This window comes from Mus caroli, chromosome 5 (genome assembly GCF_900094665.2).
Source record: "Mus caroli chromosome 5, CAROLI_EIJ_v1.1, whole genome shotgun sequence".
NCBI lineage: Eukaryota > Metazoa > Chordata > Mammalia > Rodentia > Muridae > Mus > Mus caroli.
The window spans coordinates 30,846,952-30,868,146 of record NC_034574.1 but is presented as its reverse complement, the minus strand read 5'-3'; the positions used below and the strand labels follow the sequence as shown (position 1 = coordinate 30,868,146).

The window sequence follows — 21,195 nt, the reverse complement described above, 5'->3', positions numbered from 1 at the left end:
ATCTATTACACAAAAGAAGTTTATCAAGGGTTCCTCTCTGCCCCAAAGAATGGTTGGAAAACTTAAAGACAGATAACATGCAGCTTCACCCCTCCCTGGCGGGACGGCAGTCAGTGCTCACCAAGCCACCGCTGTTGCTGCCTCCTCGGAACCCACAAGAGCCTCCCGTGTGCTTTTCAAGGGAGCTGTTCCTCCAAGCGAGTGCCTCTTATGTTAACAGTAATGAACTGTGTTGAGAGGGACGCCACTTCATAGGTGAGAAAACAGCTATCAAGACAGTAAGGAAACTTCATAAAGTATTCAGGATCGGAGTGTGAGTGTGTGTGTGTGTGTGTGTGTGTGTGTGTGTGTGTGTGTGTATAATATAAATACATATGCAAATACACACACGCACAGTTCAATCCCATCTACACAATAATCCTTCCCAGATGTTGGACTCAGTTTAGACCCCGGCTCCAGATCCCATCTTATATTTCCAAGGGCCTTCTGTGGAGAACTCATAACCTCTGTGGAATGCTGGTGGCAATGACGCAGCCTCAGGCAGCGCTCAAGGATTACAGAAGTAAATCCTCCAAGGCATTAGGAACTTTAGGGAAAACAGGGCTTGCAAGTGAGATAGCTCTGGATTACTCAGAGCAGGATGTGGACAGTGACAAAGCGGAGCTCAGGGCAGCCCTGGCTACTATCGCCACCATCATCCAACCCAGAAACAAATCTCCCTACTCTCTCCTTCCAGATGCAGTCACCTCCCCTGGCTCCTTACCACTGCTCTAAATTAGCCCGCTATACCTGCCCCCTCAGGTCACTCTTAAAAACATCTTCTTCTCCTCCCACCTCTGCACTCTGGCTTCACACTCACACACCTAAAAAAATTGCACACAAAGAGAAAGGGCCACATTTGGGGGACCCAGAATGAAAGGCAAACAGACTCCTTTGAGACCTTTCCAAAGGTTTGAATTATTTCAGAATAAACAAAGAGGGGAACCCATCCTTCAGGCTCTCCCCATTAAGTATGTGATATGTATGTGTGTTTGTGTGTGTGTGTACACATACATACACACATACACATATACATATATGAAATGCTAAGAAGCCTTTATCTGCTCTAGCTTGGGTAAGGTTCAAGGGTGGCCCCGGGGGCTCTTGTATTGAGAGCTCTGTCTTCTGCATGGCTGAGAAAAGAGGTGATAGGACCTTTATGAAGCAGAGCCCAGTGGAAGGTATTTCTGGCTCCTCCCTGATCTTTCCCTGGCTTCCTGTCTCGTCCAAGTTATCCTCCATGTTCTCATGATACCATTTGCTAGGAATTCAAGGTCACATGGTCACCAACCTTCAGCCACAATTCTGTGAGCTAAGAAAACTCCATAAGGGATCCAGGATTGACAGTGTTGGCAATATAAGGACGGACACACACACACACACACACACACACACGCTCTCACCACGTTTTAAGGATATATCCCCCTTCGTTGTCCCCCCACTCTCCGCTCAGTTTATCCCTCCCATAGTCTCAATTTCATGTCAATAAAATACACATAAATGGAGACTTTTGAAGAAACAGTTCAGAGTACCTGATGCTGGGATGGAGGGTGGAGCATGCTGAGAAGATGTGGCCCTCCCTGACAGAGGAGGCATGAGTCAAGTTTTACACCTGGATGCTCCCACTCTTGCCCACACATGATTTCCACAGTGCAGATATGTGCCTTCCCTGGACCTGCAGATCTCTGAGGGTCAATCCATGAAGGCTATACTAAACACAGGCTCCCCTGTGCTGCCTACTTGTCTGAGTGGGGAGTGACCTTCATCTATCAACAATCCATCATAGAAAATGCACTATGGCAACCTGGAATGTTCCTGTTGGTAACAGGATGGGACCAGAAATTGTCTTTCTCCAAGATGGGCAGATATCACAAAGGCCTTCATCCCGGAGCCCAAGACCTCATCTTTATCAATGGCCTGAGAACTCATGAGTCTCTGCTCCTTCTAAACCCCCAGAGAAGAGTGTGACAGCTTCTGCTTATCTGTCTGGAACCCCACAGGATCTAAGAGCAGAGAGCAGAAGGTAGGCTAAGGAGCAGGTAACTGGGCCTAGCATCCTGAGTACCAGGAAGGAGTGAGTAGTGGGGAGGGTGAGACAAGAAGTTCAACAAGGGTGGGAGGATATGGGGGACTTTTGGGATAGCATTGGAAATGTAAATGAGGAAAATACCTAATAAAAAGTATATATATATATATAAAAAAAAAGGAGAAGTTCAACAGGTTTCAACCTACCTAAGACGCCAGCTGATTGATTGGTAGTGGCCATAGGAGAGGCTGGAATCTCAAAGGTAAACAAATGGCGCAGGCATAGGCTTGGGAGACCCAGGTTCCAGAGCTCATCATTACCTCCATGATTAATAATGAACATGGCAAAAAAAAAAAAACCCAGATATGTTTTCATCCTCCGTGGTTGGAATGATCTTCACACTCACACACCTCCCTTCGACCAGACAACAGCCACAGCCCCACACATCTATTCGTCTGGGAGCTTAGCTGTGTCTACTAAAGTGGCACTGAAGAAATCCTGCAAGAATAACATTCTTAGTGATTCCAATTATCACTAAACCCTGAAAACCTGCGATCTGAGAGAAGCAGGCAATAACTCAGCCACGTGTCCAGAATGCACCCGTCCAGCCCACCACAGAAAATCGTTTATGGTCTTCTCCTGTCTAAAATGTCCATTTTTTCTCAGGGCCCGAAACTGAATGTCAAAATGGCCAAGGACACCAAAGAAAGACGGAATGTGCAGATGGGAGGGAAAGGGACCAGGCTGCGGGGGGAGTGGTAAGGGCTGCAGTGCAGAGGCAGTCTCCACATGAGGAAGACAGCTGTCACCAACTGCCACTGGCCCCTTGACTTGACCCTATCCACGCCAGCCTAACCGGCACTAAGTGTGCACCTCATACAAGTACGCATGCCTCACACAGATGCCTTCTGAAACAAGACCTTCAGCCAACAGGGCCCAGAGCCCAACCCCTAAGAACATCTAAAAACCCAGGAAAGCCAGGAGCTGTGGTCTCCGTCCCAGCTAATGCCAGGATCCACTGAAGCACAGGAGTGGACGGCAGGGGCGCAGAGCACCGCAGCCAGGAGAAGCATGAGGCCTGGGCAGAGAAAAAGACTCTGCCCGGTAGATTGGCTCAAAAGCCAAAACCACCAGCAGTGCCCCTGAGGAGTCTCGGCTCCCAGCTCTGCTATCATAGGTCAACCGCTTTGCCTGGGTGAAGCCTTGCTGCAGTCAGGCTCCATAGCTGGGAGTCCATCCCAGACCTTAGCAGTGCCCTCCCCCTTGATAGTGAAAGTATTCTCTTTATTCCAAGAATAGTTTCTGAGAGGAATGCAGTTTGAGGCCCACTGCTGAGGAAGAGTGCTGCTCACAAGGTACTGACTGACTAGGAAGGATGCATGCAGAGTGTGCCCAACGGGGTGCAAAGTAAAACTTGACAAAGCTAAGAGGCCTCCTGCACCCCAACTTCTCCAAATTCCTGTTGATTCAAACTGGGGGGTGTCGTGTGTCTGTACTTTCCACCAGAATACTCTGGCTAGGTCAGTGCTGGAGACATTATTTTCAGCTCTCATTTGTACAAGCACAGGCAATGCCTCCCTGCATCACCCCAGTCCCAGAACTGTAGAAAGCTCCTTCTGGAGTCACGCACCCTGATGCCACATGGGTGTGCGGGAAGGAGTGGGAAAGGACCGAGGAGATAATGTCAGCCAGGAAAGACTCAAGCGGGGGGGGGGGGGGGGGGGGGGGGGGGCTGTGAGAGCCGATTCACCCCAGGTAGGCAGCATGCCAAACGTGCCCTTTCCACGAGACCCTGGATGGCTAGAATGGATGAGCAAGAACGTTCCTCCAAGTTCTGTCATTTCCCTAGACACAGCTGAAAAAAAAAATGAAGGCTGGAACTCTGAAGCCTGAAATGTTCCCGGATCCTAAACTTTCTAACTTTGTGCAGCTCCACTGTGGAGTTCTGGATTAGGAATGTTTGACCAGTGACATCCACACACTTCAAAACCCAAAACAAAGCCACTACATTCTGAGGTACTCTGGCCCCAAGCACTTTGGTGAAAAGAGGTTCCACCTTTAAAGACGCAAATTCTGAACTCTCAACATTAAACAGAGACACTAAGGTCCACAGAGCTCAGAATTCTGCCAGTACCATCTTTCTCTGGCCTCTCTTGTCCCAGCATCCTGGAGATGCTGCAAGGGAAACCACCTTCTCAAACAACCTCTCGTTCTGTCAGAAACTACTTGGCTGGGGATGGACACATGGCTCAGGGGTTAAGAGCACCTTCTGCTCTTGCAGAGGGGCCCAAGTTTGGTTCCCAGCATCCAAGACCAGGTGGCTCATAACTGCCTGTAACTGTAGCTCCAGGGCATCTGATGTTCCTTCTGGCTTACACACACACACACACACACACACACACATACACTTTTTAGACTTACAAACTACTCAATCATAAAGAAGATCTCAACTGCTTTATATACTTAAAAAAAGAAAATAAAAGAAAACCTAGGTTTTTAAAAAGAACACAGAGGACCATCTTTGGACAGTTCTACTTCTAAAGTTTGGGGTAGAATAAGTAAAATTTTCATGATTCCAAGATAATCAACAATGCACTTCACTATCTGTAAAAAAAAAAAAAAAAAGAGCAATCTTTCTGAGCCAGGCATGAAGAGAACCCAGCTGGCTAGGATAGATGATAATCAGGTCTCGGCAAGCTCTTGGTCCCAACTCCCAGGGTGATGCGTGGAAGGAAAAAGCTATCAATGACCTGACATCTGACCAGTCCCTCACCACGCCATCTGCTTCTCCCTCATGCAAATTTAAAATGATTATGCCCTGTCTTGAGACAGAGCAAGGGCTGCATCTGTCTGTCTAAGGCCACCAGTAACTGTTGCCCACACCATGGTAACTAATGGATTCAAGTTGCACTTTAGACGGGAGCCTACTGTACCTCGGTTCCAGACCATGAATAAACACACACTCTAATGCTCTGTACTGATTAATTATCCTTTTCTGTAAAATTCTTTCTATGTTTTATTTCTTGATAAGATGTACATAAAAAGTGGACTTGGAGGACTGCAAAAATAACTGTTTTCTTGAGACCCAAAACGTATGGCCACTTCTAGCCGGCAGGTTTCCATTCTGCATCTATGGCCCACCACTCAATGCACAATCAGGGAAGTGTGGGGGAAGCCAAGAGGCTGAGCAGCTTCAGGGGCTGAGGACATGGCTCAGTGGTAAACAAAAAAACCAAAAAACAAAAACAAAAACAAAAAACAGAACTGTACCCAGGTGACCTGCAGCAACTGTACCCAGGTGACACTAGGCTGTGACTTGACTGTGCGCTGTGACTCGCACCCATACGCCATGTCTCCTGTGACCCACAGCTTCCTCTCTGAGGGTGATATCTCCAGATTTCTACTCTAGGGCCACACATCGCAGCTAAGCACCTGAGGAGAGTCATCTACCCAGAGTGACCTGGGGCCTCAACTTACTAGAGTCCCTGATCACATGACAGCACCTGTCAAAAGGGACAGAAGAAAGGACAAGCCCCTTCCCGTCTATTCAGGAAATCATTCAACAAATGGTTATTAAGTATTCTCTGTGCCAGGCGGTGGCTATATAGTGAGAAATCTCCTTTTCTAGTGAAGACAGACCAACCAAAATACAGAATCGGGGATCAAGGCTACAGAGAAATACACAGTAGGGAAGAAAGTCCCTGCCTGTCCTGGATAATGGATGTTAACAAGGGAAGTGGGGCTGGAGAGAGAGCTCTGCGGTTAGCTGCAGGAACTGCCTTGCAGAGGGTCTGAATTCAGTTCCTAGCACCTATATCCAGTGCATCCTGACTGCCTGGAACTCTAGCTCCAAAGGGGAATCTGATGCCTCTGACCTTCACAAGCCCCTGCACTCTCATGCACACACACACACACACACACACACACAGAATCTAAAATAAAAATAATATTCCTTTAATAGATAGAAGGACATTGGAAGATCACTTCCTGAAGTCTTTGTAAGGTGACACCTTTTCCCCTCCATCTTGTACTCCCCATAAATGGCCCGAAACGTTGGGGAGACATCACAGTTACTGTTTTATGACAGCTCAGGTTCCTGGTATCGGACAGACACACTGCTGCCCTTTTAGGACAAGGCTCTGTAAACCATCTGGCCAATACCAGAATGTCACTTTTTAAAGCGGAAACTTTAAATGCGAGCGAGCGTGCGTGTTTATTTAAGTGCTTTGTGCTTACACACGAGCAGGCTGCACTAACAGATTTCTCTGAGTTTGGCTGACGTTGCCAGCTCGCCATAAACAGGCTTCCGCATCTTTTCTTAATTGTTTATAAATAGCACCAACACCCGAAAATGTAAATCAAGGCAAGCTGTGCCTTATACTTGGCTCTGCTGTGCCAGCAATACGTGACAGCTGCCAAATCGAGGAGAGGAGATCCAGGGCTTACAGTGGATGCCACAAAGCCTTGCACTCTTCCTGTGACAGCCAAGGAGACAGAAGGAATTTGCTCCCCACAAAGACAGGCGAATCCTTTGTTAGGCATATAGATGCAGACGCTTGCTGGCTATGAGTTGGTCTGTCCTGTCACATTCAGTGAGATTTCATGTTAGCTCGCATCCTCGAATCCCCAACAGCAACATTAAAGTGCTAGTGAGCTCATTCTACAGACTAGGAACACAAAGAATGGAGAAGATGGCAGGCCCCATAGAGGCCTGCAGCAAAGGCAAAGCCCCAAGCACCTTCCACATGACACTGTCAAGTCCCTTTCAAGCATTCTCACTTGCCCTTCGCCTTAGGGTAGCTCTGTCTTTGGGGGGAGCAGCAGCAGCTGGATGTTGGGCAGGACACCGCCCTGTGCAAGCCTCACTTTGCCCAGCAGCTTCTTAAGTTCCTCGTCCTTGCTGATAGCCAGCTCCAGGATCTCAGCTGGCTCTCAGGTGCTCCAGCATGGCCGCCACCTGCACCCATACACTGCAAGCAGCTGCCCTTGCGCAGCAGTGGGTGCACACACCCCACCGGGAATTACAGGCTGCTGGCATGAGACAACCGTGACTTGACCTTGGCACAAGTCTAGGGACAAGGGTCCTCATTTGCTTTTCAAGCTCACAGATCTCAATCCATCTTCAGGGAGGAGCTCAAGGCAGAAGAAACGCAAGCAGAGACCAGCTAGGGCCCTTAACCACAGGGCCAGCTCTTAGCCTGCTTTCTTAAAACACCCCAGGTCCACCTTCCCCAGGTGGCACCACTCACAGCGGGCAGAGAGGGTCCTCCCACATCAATTAGCAATCCAGAAAGGGCCTCACAGACAATGGCCACAGGGTCCCTCTTCCCACCTGTGTTGAATTGACCACCAAGATCAGCCGTCACAGACACACTACTTGAACTCTCAAAGCCCAGTGTTCTGTTCCTCTGACAATGCTGACATAGTCGCACCAGGCTGCACTCCCCGTGCCAGGCTCAGCACTTCATCATCCTCGATTCTCACCAGGATTCTGTGACAGTGCTACATTTCACTCCCCATTTACAGATGAGAAAACTGAGGCCCATTAAAAAAAAAAATCCTCGGGGCTGGTGAGATGGCTCAGTGGGTAAGAGCACCCGACTGCTCTTCCAAAGGTCCAGAGTTCAAATCCCAGCAACCACATGGTGGCTCACAACCATCTGAAACGAGATCTGGCGCCCTCTTCTGGAGGGTCTGAAGACAGCTACAGTGTACTTACGTATAATAAATAAATAAATCTTTAAAAAAAAAAAATCCTCTATGCACACCTGTTAGGATCTTTTGGAAAACATTCAAAAGCAAATATTCCTTTAACTAAAAATGTTAACCAAACATAAAGATAACTACCACCAGGGGCTGGAGAGATAAAGAGAACTGACTGTTCTTCCAGAGGACAAAGGTTCGATTCACAATATTCACATGTTGGATCACGACTCGCTATAACTCCAGTTCCTGGGAACTGACAGCTTTTACGGCCTGCAGGGGCACCAGGCACATAAGTGCATACACACAGCATACACACAGGCAAAACTCCCATCTTAGGTCTCACATCTGTTCAGGTCAGGCCTCGGAGACTCAGGAGACTGGAGACTGGGTGAAACAACCGGGCCTGCTGTGTCTTAGAGGATCCGGGAGGCAGGAATGGTAGGTGAGGAGGAGGCTGCTTCAGTGATGGAGACAACTGGAACCAGAAGCCTGGCTCTGAATCCCGGAACTACTGCTTGAGGGTTCTGGGACAGCCGAGTTGATAACAATCAACTTAGCATTTGAAAGCAGCCAAGCAGAAGGTTTTGAGTGTTCTCAACACAAAGAAGTGGCATGTCCATCATACAGACCAGCTGGCCGTGCAGATCTGATTGTTATACACACGTGCTGCAATGTCACTGTGCCCCACATGCACCTAAAATTACCATGTGTTCTTTACAAATAAGATGGAAGGACAGATGTAGTGGCCTCTGCCTGTAATCCTAGAACTTGAAAAGCAGAGAGGCAAGAAGATCAGGAGTTCAAGACCAGCCTTAGCTCCTTAGCAATAGAAGCCCAAATGGACTACATGGTACGCTGTCTCAAAACTGTCAAACTAAATGAATACATAATTGTTTAAAAAGTATTCTGTAGCCTTGGGCAAAGTGCTTGACTGTCCTGTGCCTCCAGCTCCTTACCTGTAAAGCAAGGCTAATGACAGTAGGTTAAAGTTCTCATGGCATAGAATGCCATTAAACCAGTTAAAACATCACAGTGCGGGGCTTGATCATACCTAAAAAGGCTTCAAAGGCGCAAGTAGGTTTGGAATTTTCCAGAGTGAAAAGTACAAAGCACCGTCGTGGACATTATCTTTTTGACCCTTGGAACACTTCTCCTAAGAAAGCCGAGCAATCAGGGCCTTGGAGACCCTGTGACGTCTCAGCGGTGAGAGAGCCAGCTCCCTCCTCCACCCTCCTCACATCAGCTTTGCTCCTAAATGTTGGAAGAAACCGCAACCTAGACTGGCCAAGACTCAGGATAAGGACCTAGAACCACAGGCCCACAAAACTGAGCCGCTTCACTCACAGCCCTAAGTAAGAGGCTCTCTCCTCGGCACTGCCAAGGCAAGAATCCAAGGCCGGGAGCCTGGAGCACCGTGTTCAGCCGCTGGCAGGTCATCTTTTGAGAGATCATCCCATAAAATTAGTGTCATACTTTTCAAAGAGACAGTGTGACTTTTATAGAACCATCCACTCCACTTGGAAAGATGGGCTAATAAAGCCACAGAAGGAGAGCACACTTGTACAACTACAAATTAGGTTCATCTGTCTGGGGCTCACGTCCCAGAGCCCTGTGGGCACACAGCTGCTCTTCTGAGCTGAAACTGAATTGCAAGGGACAAACAGGTCAGCTTGCTGAAAGAAGGATTTTTGTTTTGTTTTGTTTTCTTTCCTCCAAAATGTCTGGTGTAAAAAATCCCTTTAACTAAGTTGTTTGTTTGTTTGTGGATTGAATGCTACAGCTGGCTAAGATAGCTTGTTCTGATGACACATCCACCTTGGTGGGCCCAAGCCAGGCCCTAAGGCAAATGAGTGCAAAGGACTACAGAGCCTGCCTTTAAGAAGTACCTCATGCTCTGGGAGGGCTGAGTAGGGATGGATCACTACAATCCCAGCCCACAGGATCACTGCTTTAAACAGTGGTTCTTAACCTGTGGGTCATGAGGGGGGTGAACAACCCTTTCCCAGGGGTCACACATCAGAGAGCCTGCATACCAGATGTTTACATTGCAAAGTCACAGTTATGAAGTAGCACTGAGCATATTTCTTTGTTTAGGGTCGGGGTCACCACAACATGAAGAACTGTATTCAAGGTTGCAGCATTGGGAAGGTTGAGAACCTCTGGCTTACAGCAATACCAGCTTTGGCTCTTAGAAGCTGGGCCCTAGGAATTCAAGCCAAATCTAAGCCCTGTTCCAAGCACCCCAAGACAGCTTCTGGCAGCTGCCGTGAGGCGCAGGAAAACCATGTTGAAAGGAGAGGCCTGTCCTGCCTCCTTGAGGGACAGAAGATAAGATCTTGGGTTTTAAAAATCTGTGAGAAATCACCATTGCCGTTCATAGCAACGGGGCGAGACAAGATCAGAGTACTCTCCTCCCAGACACAGGAGAGCAGCATGTAACTGTGCAACCGTGCATGGGGGTCCATGAGAGGCCTGGAGGACTCCAACACCCACTTCCTGCCACTGCCTCCTCACCCCTCCAAGCAGCCACTCTGAAAAGAGAGATTCAGCAGAAGAGCCGTCCTTTTTCTAATGCCTTTGATGTTGTAAGAAATAGTGTGGGCTGGTGAAATGGCTCAGCGCTTAAGAGCACTGACTGTTGTTCCCAAGGTCCTGAGTTCAAATCCCAGCAACCATATGATGGCTCACAACCATCTGTAATGAGATCTGACACCCTCTCTTCTGGTGTGTCTGAAGACAGCTACAGTGTACGTACGTATAACAATAAATAAATCTTTGGGCCAGAGCAAGCTAGGCCGGAGTGAGCAGAGGTCCTGAGTTCAATTCCCAGCAACCACATGATGGCTCCCAACCATCTGTACAGCTACAATGCACTCATATACATAAAAATAAATAAATAAATCTTTTTTAAAAAGAAAAAGAAATAGCGCTTTCTCAGCATGGGATGCTCTTAGAGCTCATCAGATTCACAGACAAGCAAGAGGCACTGCATCCCTTCCACCTGGGGGACTCTGAGACTGGAAAGTTATAAGTCATCTGCCAATTGACTGAGCCCAAATTCAGAGAAAGAGACAGTCCTGAGCCTTGCCACATAGTCATAAGATCAGGCTGTGTCCTAAGCCAATAGGATGTGGAATTGGGGAATGGGGCAAGTCCTGCCTGTGGAGGAAGAGCCAGGACTTCCTTCCTCCATATTCAGCACAGTGGCCATTTGATCCTTTCAGCTGGTGTCTCTTTCTGCAGAATGGTGTACTAAAAACTGCTTCATTTTCATGAGTCTCTTAAATGTGTTTTTATCATATTCCCCACAATGTCACCCAAACATATCACACTGTGAAGCAAGAAGGTTTTCACCATTAAAAGCCTTTAGCCCCTAGCAAAGGTCAAAAAACATCAAGATGTCACATGATGGCATTGCATTTCCTGAGGGTAACCAGAGACACTGAGAGCTGGAATTCTTTTTAAAAATCTACCATAAAAAGACTCAGCGACCTCGCTTCAGATGCACTGGATGCACAGCGTGGCTCTTCTTTCCAGATCACCTCATTCAACTGCACCCTACAGGACACACTCAACTGACACCAGGTGCCTTAGTACAACCAGATAGGTCACAATGCACCAGACCACCAACACCCGCCTCCAACTTGCTGAAGATGATCTTGTCCTAGTGTGGGCTGCCAAGTCCAGGAAGTAAATGCAGAAAACAACTCTCTGGTCATTTTATCCTTTGTCCTTTCTGAGGGGAGATAGAAATCCGTCTCGGTGGAAAAAAAAAAAAAAAAGCCGGGCGTGGTGGTGCACACCTTTAATTCCAGCACTCGGAAGGCAGAGGCAGGTGGATTTTTGAGTTCGAGGCCAGCCTGGTCTACAGAGTGAGTTCCAGGACAGCCAGGGCTACACAGAGAAACCCTGTCTCAAAAAAACAAAAACAGAACAAAAACAAAAAAAGACTGGGGGAGCTGGAAAAATAGCTTAATGCCAAAGAGCACTTGCTCTTGTAGAAGACTGGGGTTCTGTTCCCAGCATCCACATCAGGGGACTCACAACCACCCAATAACTCCAGATCCAGGAGAACTGATACTCTCTTCAGCTTCCATGGTGTCCTAGTGACAATTTCTATTGCTGTGATAAAACAGTGACCAAAAGCAACTTGGGGAGGAAAGGGATAATTTCAGCTTAGATATCCTGATCACAGTCCTTCCGGAAGGGAAGTCAGAGCAGGAACTCAGGGAAAGAACCTAGAGCTGGTACAGAGGTCATGGAAGAGTGCTATCTACTGGCTTGCTTTGACCAATGGCCTCTCCTGGGCCCACTTCACGGACTACAGCCTACACACAGTACCAAACCTCAGCCCTTCTCCAAGATCCCTTCCATCCTAGGCCTTCTACTGCAACTGAGGCTGCACTTTCACCAACAGCCTCTCCTGGGCTCTCTTCGTGGGTTTCAGCCTATCACATAGTGGCAAGCCTCAGTTGTTCCCCATGAGCCTCATGCCTTGAAAACCAGCACCATCTGGGTGACTCTTCCACTACCAAGTTCAGCTGCCAAACAAGGTACAACCTTGGCCAACAATGGACCCCTTAAGTTATCGGTGTGATAACTTAAGGAAACTCTTTACAGATGAGTCTGCTTCAATGATGCTTGTCTCTTAATCATAGCCTTACTTCAACCCCAGCTGACCAGCATAGATTGTCCCAATGAAGCGAAGATTTCACTTTGGTGGTTCTTAATTCAAATTATTACATTAAATTTGTGAATCGTTGCTTCCCTCTGAGACTTCACGAGGCAGGCCTCCATCATCTGCACTGCTCTCAGCAACCTTTCCAAGCCCATCAGCTCATTAAGCTCCAACATTCAGGGCTTCGCTAGCTCAATGTCCCCTAGTCCTCCCAAAAATGTGATCAGGTCTGTCATATCAGTACCCCATTTCTGGTACCAATTTATGACTTAGTTAGAATTTCCGTTGCTATTATAAAACACCGTGACCAAAAGCAGCTTGAGGGAAGGAAAGGGTTTATTTCATCTTACAGCTTGTAGTCCATCATCCAGGGAAGTCAGGGTAGAAACCTGGAGGCAGAAACTGGTGAAGAAGCCCTGGAGGAGTCCTGCTCCATGGCTTTTCTCAGCCTTCCTTCTTATAGCACCCAAGAGCACTAGCCCAGGAGTAGCACTGCCCACGGTGAGCAGGTGAGCCCACTACCCATATCAATCATCAGTCAAGGATACGCACTACAGACTTGTGTGTAGGCAAATCTTCTAGTGTCATTGTTCCAATCAGGAGACTCTTTCCCAAAATGACTTGAGGTTGTGGCAAAGTTAATATAAAACCAGTCAGGACACATGGGGACACACATGCTGTGCTCACATACATGCAGGCAAACATTCATACACATAAACTATAAGTAACTCTTTAAAGGGACAGGGAAGCTGAAAAGATGGCTCATTAGTTAAGAGCACTTGCTGTTCTTGCAGAGGAATTTGGTTGGTTCCAAGCACCCACATGGCAGCCCACAACCATCCATAACTCCAGTTTCAGGGAATTCTTCTGGCCTTTACAGGCCCCAGGCACATATGTGTACATACATGTAAGCAAATACTCATACACATAATATAAAAATAAGTAAAGCTTTTTGTAGAAAAAAAAATAAAGACCAAAAAGAGCCTTGACTATCACACATACACACACACACACACACACACACAAAACTTCTCCCTTCACAGCTGAGTATATGGTGTCCACATAATAAAGGCCTGTTATAATAAAGGATAGTTGGCTCTATCCTGAAGCCTGGCTTCAGGATAGAGCCAACTCAACAGTGGGGCAAGACTCTGGCTTGGAGCAAGACTCTGACTTGGAGCATATGTCATCATACTGTACGACTTCTAATGTAGGAGGGAAGAAGCCAGACACAGGCCATCCTACCCACACCACAGTCATTCAGCAGGTCACATGGCACCTGTGGAAAGACTTATGCTTCCCAAATACTGTAATTGGCTACATGTTATCACTGTAGACTTCACAGTCTAACTTGAGGCTTTCCCTAGAGTCTGCTAGAATATGGTGTTAAACATGTAGCAAGCAAATAATATATGCTGGCTATTGCTAGGTGCTGGGGACTCAGCACTGCCAAGAACAGCAATCCCTGTTGAAGAGGAGACGGTGTGCTAAGGAGGACTAGAAAGAGAAAGAAGCTGATGAGACAGTTAATAGACTGTAGGAGTTGGGCATCTCTGCTGGGCGGTGCAGAGAACACCCTCTGAGGGCTGCAGAGAAGCATGTCCCCGAGGTGCTGAGGAGGCTGCTGTCAGTTGACTCCCTTGGTTCCAGGAATAATGGTTGTGGTGGTTTCAATGGAAATGTCTCCCATAGGCCCATAGATCTAAATACTTGGTCACTACAGAGTGGTGCAACTTGAGAGGGGTTAGGAGGTGTGGCCTAGTGGGAGGAACTACATCACTGGGGGGTGGGCTCTGGGGTTTAAAATGCTCATGCCAGATCCAGAGTCTGTCTGTCTTCTCTCTCCCTTCCTCTCCCTCTCCCTCCTTCCCTCTCTCCCTCCCCACTCTCCCTTGCCTGACAATCCAGATGTAGAACTCTCAGTTACCTCTCCAGCACCATGTCTGCCTTCAAGCCACCATGCTTCCCACCATGCTAAAAATGGACTAAACCTCTGAACTGTGAGCCAACCTCAATTACTTGCCTTGCTATGGTCATGGTGTCTCTTTGCAGCAATAGAACATTGGCTAAGACAATGGTCAACGAGCTCACAGCCATGAAGTTCGGGAGAAGAAAGCAAAGCAATGAACCAAGTGTCAGACTGTTCATTCATGAAGGTCAAATTGGTTTTTAGTAGCAATGGTCCAATTATAAAATCCTTGGATATATTCATTTGTAAGTCAAGGTATTCCAGGATATATTAACTTTAGTAGTAAGTTAATGCTACCAGTTAAAATTTAAAATAAAAACATTCATTGTTCAAGAGATGATAAGGATGTGTTTTTTTTTTTAAAGATTTATTAGGATGTGTTATCTTTGATGAGTTTACTTCCTCTGCCCTGTTTAGTTTTTCTTGTCGACTTGATGCAACCTAGAGTCATCATGGAAGAAAGAATGTCATTTGTTTGCATTAATCTAATTGGTTTATTGCTGTGCCTGTGAGAGGCTGTCTTGATTGATAACAGACATGGGAGAGCCCAACCTGTGGGTAGCTCCATCCCTAGGCAGGTGGGTCTGGGCTGTGTAAGAAAGCAGGCTGATCCTGAGTCACTGAGCGAACCAGTAAACAGCATCCCTCCTTGCTCTCTGTTCTAAGTTCCCGCCTGAGTTCCTGCTCTCACTTCCCTAGTGATGAATTTTAACCTAGAAATGTAAGCCAAACAAACCTTCTTCCTCCTCGGGTTGCCTTTTGCTCATGGTATTCATCACAGCAATAGAAAGCAAGCTAAAAACAAATTCTCAAGATGTATATTGGAAAAATGACAAGGGTGATGAAGGTGGCGGTGACAGGACGCCCTTGCTGAGTGTTTCTAGTGCTGGTGCCACTGAGTTGAGCAGTTCATACACATTTGCAGGTAAATCCTCAGACAATCCTGTTGGGCAGTAACAGCCCGTTATCCATTTCATAACTGAAGTCAATCAGGGGTGGACAAGCTTAAACAATTGCCTATAGTTGCATTTGGTGAGGCTCCGGACCAGCTCTTGCTAAGGATGTTACTTATAAACCAACCACCTCACACAGTTCTCAGGGGACAAGACTGCAGTAAACACCGTCTGGGGACTTCATACTCGAGGCTCTCCTGTGCCACTGAAATGAGATGTATGGTGATCTTGCAAAATTACCTATCAGCTTTCTGCTCCATGGAGAGATGGGAGAGGGGTCAGAACAGAGTGAAGGCTGGTAAGTGTGCTCATGCGAGATCCCAGCAAGATGGAGTGTCAAGTTGTTCCCTGTTGTCTGCAGGAAGCAAGGCTCAGTAGAGGGGAAGCCTCGGCACTGCTCCTACCTGCAACACCACAACACCTCAGACCAGGGGTTCTCAGCCTCTGCTGTACACAGGAACAATCAAGAGATCCCTAAAAGCAACATCTCCCTGTACTCCACTCTCAGAGATTCTATCGCAGCTGGCCTGCTTGTCTCAAAAATCCCCTGTGCAGCCAGGGTTGCAAAGCCCTTGTCCCAGACACTCACACACTTGGCTCAGGTCAACACACTCGTTGGGATTCTGAGCACTAGAAAACAGGTTCAGACAGGGCAGCCTCTACCCTGTGACCACAGACCTGTCTACCCTGTGACAACAGACGAGCGCTTACTCTCTGCTTTAGGGAAAAGAAACTGGAATCCCAGATTTATTTCAGTCCAAACCAAATAAATTTGCAGGTGAAGAGAGATTTGGGTGTGGGCTTCTACACAAAACACTTCCTGTTGCTCCCTGCCAGAAGCCTGGGGACTAACTGAGCCCGGGGAATTCTGAGAGGAAATTCATGTCTGAACCACAGTGAAAGTGTACTGCCTACACACACCCCACGGCACAGCAACGCTTCAGGTCGGGGTGCAAATGGAGGACACAGCAGCACAAAAGAAGCCAGCTCTGCGGCCTCTGCTCCCTCCGTGTCACTACTGGTTCTGCTCTGAGCCCCGGGGACAGATAAATAACTAACAGCACAGAAACTCGGAGGACAGAGATACTATTGAAGGAATTCAGCCACCAGCCAGGAAAGGAGCCATAGGGCCCTGTTTCCATCCCTAGGAGATGGAAAGGAAAATGAGAACATACACACAGGCACACACACACACACACACACACGCACACTAGCTGAAGGAACACACATGCATGCATATGCACACATAGGCACATGCACATACATACACACACAAGCTGGAGGAACATTTAAAGTGTTTCACACCTACAGGCCTTCCACTAATAGCAATTCAAGCAAGCCTTCAGTTTCTTGCAATCCTTGCAACTCCTCCTGCATCACTAATCTTCCTAGAAGCCCTTTGCTGTCAGGGATGGTAACGGATGAGGCCTGAGTTGGCTAAGACATATTAATATAAGAAGAGCACGCTCTGGTGTCCCCCACCCCTGCCCAGTGCCCCCTACCCCCCCCTCCCAGCAGTCACTCTCAGCACAGTGAAAAGTGACCTGTGTTCTTTTCACTGTCTCAGCCTCTCCTCTGACCCGGCATTCCCCGGAAAGCTAGCAAGCTGGCAGCCCTGTCTCTGACTGCTCTGAGGCCACAAAAGCCGTAAAGCACTGAGTAGACACGGTCCATCTGTCTCTCACTGTCTTCTACTTGTCATGCGGGTCACTCTGTAGGCAGACTGGCTGCGGAAGGTTTGGCAGGTTACCAGAAAGTGACTCCTCACTCCTGCCCTCCCTCCTTGGCGCAGACTACCCGAAGTACAGGAAGACCAGAAGGCTTTTTTCTGAGCCACATGATGTGCATTCCTGTCCTGCTCCGCTGGAGACACCCCACCCATCGCATGCAGGCAGGAGGAGCACATGCCTCCTTCCCATGGTGGGGCAGGTGTCCTAGGTTAGCTCAGCTTGTCATAAGACCTAAGGGGGCTGTCTCAGGCTGGACCTCACCCGGGCCTCACGGGCATGAACCATGCACGCTGTCCCTTTCAGGTTTTCGGGCAGAATTACAGATGTGCTTTCTTCAAGTTCCAGAGAAGTTGTTTACACAGCTGTATTCCCAGTAGACACGATGCCTTACAGGCTGCTGAGCCGTGCCACAGTATAGCTTACCTGCTCTCGGGACACACTGCTTCCTTAGCTCATTTCATCAAGGAAACAAACCAAGAGGGATAGAGAGATGGCTCCGCAGTTAAGAGCACTTCCTGCTTTTGTGGAACACCTGAGCTCAGGTCCCAGCACCCACAGCTGACGCCTCCCAACTGCTTGGAACTCTAGCTCCAGGAGGACCTGACACCCTCTTCTTGCCTCTGAAGGCATTGCGCTCATATGCAATGTGTGCAAGCAAGTGTGAGTGCACACACACACAGTTAAAAATACAATAACTTTAAAAAATAAAAAACACCAATCTCACAAAAATCCAGTGAGTTTTCCAATAACCCCCCTCCCATCCCCTTACTGAAGCAGGACATAAAGATCTTTTGACTCTGGAACCAATACTTTGGCCAATGTGCCGCACAGTCCCTGTGGGGCTGGGAGTCCCCCCTGACCTTAGAACTGCAAACATGGAAGCCTCTCACATGTCTTCCAGCTTCCTAACAGTAAGCAATTTATACATTTCCAACTGTATTTGGGAAAGTGCACAGGCCGTTGTCCAAGGTTCCTTCATTTGTGTCTTGGACAGATCATTCCAATGCAGCGAGCAGAGGGGTGTGAGAAGTGTCTGCTGAGCTGGAGAGACAGCAAGGTCAGCTGTCACAGGCATACGCAGCCCTTAAAGGTGTATTGAAGGAAAGATAACATGAAGTCCCATCAAACACAGAAAAGGAGACAAAATGACCAAGGGCCTTCTGGGGCTGTAGAGACGGCTCAGAGGCGAACAGCACACACAGGGGACCCATGTCAGGTAGCACATAACCATCTAACTCCAGCTCCACGGGCTCTGACAGCTCTGGCCTCCTCAGATATGGAACTCAACCCCCATCTCCCAAGCAAGTCCGTGGACCATGGACCACAGTAGTTTTGCCTCGCCATTCCCCTTGCGTGTCATCCTGAATGCTTCCAGAACACGATTACTACGTCTCTACCTGCACAGGCTTCCGCGTTACTGTAACTTCTTTTCTCTGAGATAAATGCCCTCAAGGGCAACGGCGCATGCTTGTGTTTCCTGGTTTAGATTTCTAAGAGACTGTCACCACGCCTTTGGGGGCCTGCCCCTTTTTTCCTTCCCCACCAGTGCCTGTGACCCAACCTCCCACAGCATTTTCTGTTATGAATTTTTCATTTTAATGGTATCTTACTGTGAAGGGTTTATTGTTGTAGGTTTTGTTTTGCTTTTTTGCTGTATTTTCAACCCAGGGCCTCACACATACTAGGCAGGGACTGTCCGACTGAGACACATCCTCAGCCCATGATGGGTGTCTTCTGTGTGCTTACTTGTTATACAATCAGCTCTTCCTGGTTTGTTTGATTGATTTTGATGTTGGTGGTGGTGTTTTGTTTTGTTTTGTTTTGTGTTTTACATTTTCTACTTGAATGGTTTGTTTTCCTGTTGAATTTTGGGAGTTCTTTATATACTGTACCTACTAACCCTCTATCCAATATGTTATTTACATTTTTTTTCTCCCAACTTGTATCTGCCCTTGTCTCTTAACAAGCCCATCTATTTATTGGGGTTTAATTGCCTACTTAACCCACAGAGTCATCACTATGAGCTGCTGCCAGAAGGCCATTCTTATTATGAAGTATACAGCTGAACCCTGAAAATCCAGGGGCTTCACACGCTCTGAGTGGCTTGGTGTCAGCCTGAAGAACAAAAGGTCAGAGGGAGGCAGGGAACAGGACGCAATTATCGAGTATCAAGAGTGATGGGCATTCCAGCCCGCCTCACAGCCAGTGCAGCCTCCACCTGCATGGAAGGAGAGCCCATTTCGGAGCAGGACCTATGGGATTCCATGCTTCTGGGCTCATTCTACTGTGTCACTTGCTGACCGTGGGACTGGTAAGTTCCTTTAACCACAAGGGTACACTGCCTCAATTGTTAGCAGGACAAATGTCACCTGCCTCAGGCTGACGGGAGGACTGGCAGAGAGACCAACAAGATATCGTGATTTTAGCTGTCAGTGTCTTAACTGGGGCCACATAACAGCTTCTGTACTTCCTGTTCAGATAATCAGCAAAGAATGGCAAAGTAAACAGCCAAACGGTTGTTTGATTTTTAATTTTTAAACAAACAAACAAACAAACGATGCTTTTTAAAGCATGGAAAGAGATGGTCAGAGAGACAGCAGCCTTCCTGGACCCCTTGACCAGCAATCACCCAATGTGGTCTGGACAGGAGAGCTGCAGACAAATTCCCCCAAGAAACCACAAGCAACCCATGGAGGAGTCTCTGGCGGCTATAAATACTCAGTGGCCAAAACTGATGTCATGCCTTTCAGGCAGGGGCTGCCACATGAAGCCAGGCGGGCAAGCAGCACACAGCAGTGCAGGCACAGCAAATCGTGTTGACTCAAAAAGATGTCTCAGAGTTGGGGAGCCCTAGGCACTGATCCCCACAGACTGACAATAGCTCAGCCCGTCCTGCTCCTTAGCGGAAGTGCATTTTCTTTTCAGATCTATACAAAACATTTATTTTTTAAAAAAATATTCTCTACATCTTTTTTTTTTTTTTTTTTTTTTTGGTTTTTCGAGACAGGGTTTCTCTGTATAGCCCTGGCTGTCCTGGAACTCACTTTGTAGACCAGGCTGNTCCTGGAACTCACTTTGTAGACCAGGCTGGCCTCGAACTCAGAAATCCGCCTGCCTCTGCCTCCCAAGTGCTGGGATTAAAGGCGTGCGCCACCACCGGCCGGCCTATTCTCTACATCTTAAATTGCTTTCCAGAAAAGAAAAAAGTTTGCACCGTAGGAGAGGAGCTGGGGGACAGCTCAGCCAGTGAAGGGCTTGCCAGGCACGCCTGGGAGGTAGGGGACGGCACAGGTCCATCTCCAGCACCCATTTAGAGGGGTCAGGTGATGGTGCACTCTCACAACGGCAAGGCAGGGTGATTATAGCTCAGCGCTTGGGGTAGAGACAGAAGGATCTCGGAGCTCAAAGGCCAGGCAGCCTGTCCTAATTGGAGCTCCAGGTTTAATGAGAGAGACTTTGTCTCCAAAAGTAAGTTAGATGATTCCTGAGAAGCACCTGGGGTTGACTGCTGGTCTCTACATACGTGCACTCGGGAGCATGCAAGTGCACACACACACACACACACACACACAATCAATCATTAAATAAATCAATGAGACAATCTAGGAGAGGAGCTAAACTCAGGAGTTACTGGCCCATTCAGCAATGTATCCACTTCTCCGCAGCACGCAGGAGGCAAACAAATTCTGAAATTATAAAACAAGCTCTGGGCCTAGTCTAACACATCCTAGGAGACCCAGCAAAGTGTTGTCCTATCTAATTTTTCCACCTGCCTGTGGCATGGTAGAGAATAAAACATTTGATCAAGGAATAGCGAACATGCAGTTGCACATTCTGAGAATAAAAACCTGATAAAGAGAATCCGCCATGCCAATCGATATTGTGCATGTGTGCACCCTTTGATGAACAGTCCCATCCTTAGGAATTTAGTCCATGGTCATAGCCATGGAAATCCATGAGAACTACAAACAAGACAGAACAGTTGGCCATTCCAGAAGACTAGGGATGGGCTTTCCAGGGGTGGTCCAGGGAAACGGCGCAACTCTATGGTAACGCTATGAATGAACATGCTCTTCCACGATGCTAAACGCAGC

General features: G+C 47.7%; 1 protein-coding gene across 4 annotated transcripts in view; it reads right to left on the bottom strand.

The window, feature by feature from the left end:
• Afap1 (actin filament associated protein 1) overlaps positions 1 to 21,195 on the bottom strand; it is a 110,360-nt gene that overhangs the window by 78,641 nt on the left and 10,524 nt on the right. The window contains exon 1 of one of the 4 annotated variants that reach the window (XM_029477636.1): positions 1,572 to 1,834. The exons of 1 other annotated variant lie outside the window; for it this stretch is intronic. In XM_029477636.1, the coding sequence (XP_029333496.1) occupies positions 1,572 to 1,635 (64 nt within the window). In that variant the 5' untranslated portion in view covers positions 1,636 to 1,834. Of the gene's footprint in view, positions 1 to 1,571; positions 1,835 to 21,195 lie in introns of those variants that run through there. 2 more of the 4 variants (XM_021163595.2, XM_021163596.2) reach the window with 2 other exon arrangements.